General features: G+C 45.3%; 1 protein-coding gene across 1 annotated transcript; it reads right to left on the reverse strand.

The window, feature by feature from the left end:
* Positions 1-508: 508 nt before the first annotated feature.
* LOC123412854 (putative receptor protein kinase ZmPK1) lies at positions 509-3,253 on the reverse strand. Its single transcript, XM_045105799.1, has one exon. The coding sequence runs from the start codon at positions 3,224-3,226 to the stop codon at positions 797-799; it is 2,430 nt and encodes an 809-aa protein (XP_044961734.1). The 5' UTR covers positions 3,227-3,253; the 3' UTR covers positions 509-796.
* Positions 3,254-3,782: the final 529 nt, after the last annotated feature.

Here is a 3,782-nt window from a genome sequence, read left to right on the forward strand (position 1 = left end):
CGTTGCGCACCAGATCCCCGCGAAGCCGCCGCAGCCATGTCCTCCCACGACGCCTCCAACGCGCCGGATGACTCGCCGCCGTCGCGCCCCACGCAAACGCTGCGCCTCCAACTAGATGCGGCAGCCCGCGCTGCACACACCCATAGGAGGGGAAGGGAATTCCCCGCCGCCTCCTCCACCGATCGGGCTTTGCCGGCGGTGTGCGCTGGCGGCGGCAAGGGGCGGATGGAGCGGAGGGGACTGGGGGCGGCGCGGGGAGGGTTCGCCTTCCCCGCTCGCGGGAGCGGGTCGGGAGCACAACACTATATAAGATTACATAACATGGCGGAGTGTTCAAATACGGAATTCAGCATTGGTATTCAAGTGGCTCATGCAGTTCTTAATTTAGAGTGACATGGTCGCCTTGTCCTGCTTCAGTGGTTCCACAGGAGCCCACGCGAGGACTCACGTACCTGAAGCCGATCGATTTGAGATTTGGTGCTGCTGCTACAATTCTCTGCAGCTTTTCTGGTGTTTTTTCATTGCATTTATAGGAGTATGACCCGGGGACCGGGGTACTAATCCGACATAGAGTCTTAGAGACTTAGACACAAACCAAAACCAAAACGAAACATGCTAATGTGTACTGCTACTCGGACGAACCTATGATACATGACATGCATGCTTATTGTTACATTACATGATACACATCACACATATGTCTTGTTTTGGACCAAGAAGAACAAGCATAAATATACATGCATGCTGCATATACAATATCAAATGGAAAACTCTTTATGTTACGCCAATAGCTTCATCAAGCAACCGAAAGAAGCATCCGCACAACATTTTCCATGGTGGGCCTTTGTCTACCATCTTCTTCTACACATGAAACAGCCAACTTGAACATCGCCCTTGCTTGCAAGCTGTCGAACTGGCCGTTCAACCTTAAGTCAATGAAGTCGGCTATCCATAACTGTTGGCCACCCTCCAGCATTAGATTTTCTGCAAGCATCCTGATGACCCTTCCAAAGACCATTTCCACTTCCTCGTCCGCATTTGATGCCCAGTCTGAAACACGAGCCCCCTTCAGCAGTTCCAGAAGAACCACGCCGAAGCTGTAGACATCAACCTTCGCCGTTATTGGCTGGCTAGAAACCCACTCAGGAGCTATGTAACCTCTAGTTCCATGGATTCTCGATACATTTTTGTTGGATCCGCTCCTATTTACAAGTTTTGCCAGGCCAAAGTCGCTGATCTTCGGCTGTAAGTTGTCGTCCAACAGTATATTTTCAGGCTTCAAGTCACAATGGATAACCCACTCCAAGCATTCGTGATGAAGATAGGCCAATCCTTTTGCCACCCCTAAAGCAATCTTAAACCTTTCACTCCATTCAAGTAACCTTGTGCTACTAAACAAAGTTTTATCCAAAGAACCATTCTCAACATACTCCAAAACCAATATCCTGTGTGGGCCATCCGAACAAAAACCCCATACCCTCACCAGATTCATATGGTAAATCTTTCCAATCACACTGAGTTCATGTTGGAATTCTTCTCCGCCTTGGTTTATGTCTGCCAACCTTTTCACCGCTACTGCCCTCTTGTCTTTTAAGACCCCCTTGTATACATGACCAGATGCGCCACACCCAATTTGATCCTTGAACTTTTGAGTCGCTCTTTGCAACTCCTTGTAAGTGTATCTGCGGAAATGGTTGGTTATCATTTCATAGCCAACCTCAGCTGGCCATACTCCTGTTAACTGCTTGCTCTCCCTTCTCAACATAAACCAGCACCCTAGTGCCACAAATATTACCTCCACACAAAATATCGCTAACAAGAATCCATACAATAAGTACAAGTACTGTGATTTTAATCCACTCTGAGTATTCTTCGGTTGATCCAGAAAATCTACAGTGAAATATTCGCTCTTTGCACTACAGTTAGGAACATACCTAGAACCAAAAGGTTGCGAGTGAGGAATTGAGGAATCCGAGACCTGGAATGTCTTAGGAAACTTGAGATACATAGAACGCCGAATATACGGACTGGTTACACCGCCGACAAGGGACCACTTTGGATAGCAATCTCCAGTTGCTTGCAGGTATGAGAAACCTTTGCAGTTGCAGTCGTTCAAGCATATCTTCTTGCAAGTATCAAGTGAAACTAAGTTATGGCTACTTTGATCATTACCTCGGAAATCAGTGCTAGGAAGCTTCACAAACATCTCCTGGCCGTCACAGCTGAGATTGAATTTTGGCCTGCAACCTTTGCTCCGGTCAGTTGGGTCGACGATCTCGTGTCCAGGGGAACATGCACAAGCTGGACCAGGTGTATACACACATATTCCATTCATGCCACACAGACCACGTACAGAGCAGGTCTGAGGATATGCCATCCATGTGACCGACCAACTTCCATCTGTCTTGTTTAGACTGTATAATCTAAGATTGCCATCATAATTCAATGTTAGCCTTCTCATAACCTTGGAACCCCAATCAGCAGCCTTAATAGTTAAATTGTCACTTCCAAGAAAATACCCCCAGCTATCAAGGACCCCAATTGTGGTGCTATTGAATGAGTTTCTTCGCTTTTCCCACACACTCATTCTTGGATCCGGCCAATAGATAAAAGATATATCCTTCTCATCATAAAATAGTGTGAGTAAATGTTGATCATCAAAATGGAAGCTGTAACGCCCAACAAGAAGTAACCTATGAGTAGATACCAACTTTGTAGCACTAGTAATATTCTGATATGGAAGCAGTGTATCAGTAGGAGAACCAAAGCTTTGCCATAGAATGATATCACCTTGGCCCTTCACAATGAGATTCCCAGTGTCCAGCAGCTGAGCTTGTTCGGCTTTTGAGGAAGAGTTGACATTGTTTTCCCACACGAGTTGGCCATTATAATCTTTTACAATCATTCTTCCATCTGTGCCTAGCATGACTTGGGAGCCCCAGGAGTACACGGGGTGGAAATGATTTGCACTCCAGACGACAGTCTTCTCGGCTGTGTTGGAGAACCAAATAGAGAAGACGGAAGCATTTTTGGAAATGTTGTTGAAGCCACAGATGAAAGTACCATCTGGTGAATGGAGAACGTCAGAGCTGTCCTCCACAGAGAGATAAGAGCCTGGCGAGAGAAATTCACGAGCGGAGATGCGCAAAAATAAATGAATGAAATTTAGTAGTAGCAGAGGAATAGAGTGTGCATCCATGTTTGATGAGACACTCGAGATGACCATTAGAATGATCACAAATGGACGTATTATATAGGAGACAACTGTCGGTATACACTGGAGAGGAAGCAATATGCTTCTACTAATATAATGCCAAACTGATAGGCGCATGTCCTTTTCTTGAGAGTGATAACATGTTCTTGTTCGTCAAAGATTTAATCAGTAGTTAGTTGTGAAGTCTTTGTCATCAAGTTTGAGCCTTGCAGAATTGTCTTCTATTTCAGCTGGTTGATGTATAATCCGGAAATAAGGCCCTTTCCTTGAATGGTAACTTGTTCTATTCAGTCAACAACTCAACTACTCCCTCTGTCCCAAAATAAGTGTCTCAACTCTAAAGCTTAGTATAATTTTATACTAGAGCTAGTACAAAGTTAAGACACTTATTTTGGGACTGAGGGAATATTATTGAAGGCTGTCTTGCAAGGTCCACCCTTATTGAAGGCTTTTAGCTGGCTGTTTTCAGGCAGCTGCTGAGGGAAATAAAATCTGTACTATTTCAACAGATTGGTGGCACTGATATACGTGAGTAATTGGTTTGCTACTTCTGACACAGCTTGTCGGC

This window comes from Hordeum vulgare, chromosome 7H (genome assembly GCF_904849725.1).
Source record: "Hordeum vulgare subsp. vulgare chromosome 7H, MorexV3_pseudomolecules_assembly, whole genome shotgun sequence".
Taxonomy (NCBI): Eukaryota; Viridiplantae; Streptophyta; class Magnoliopsida; order Poales; family Poaceae; genus Hordeum; species Hordeum vulgare.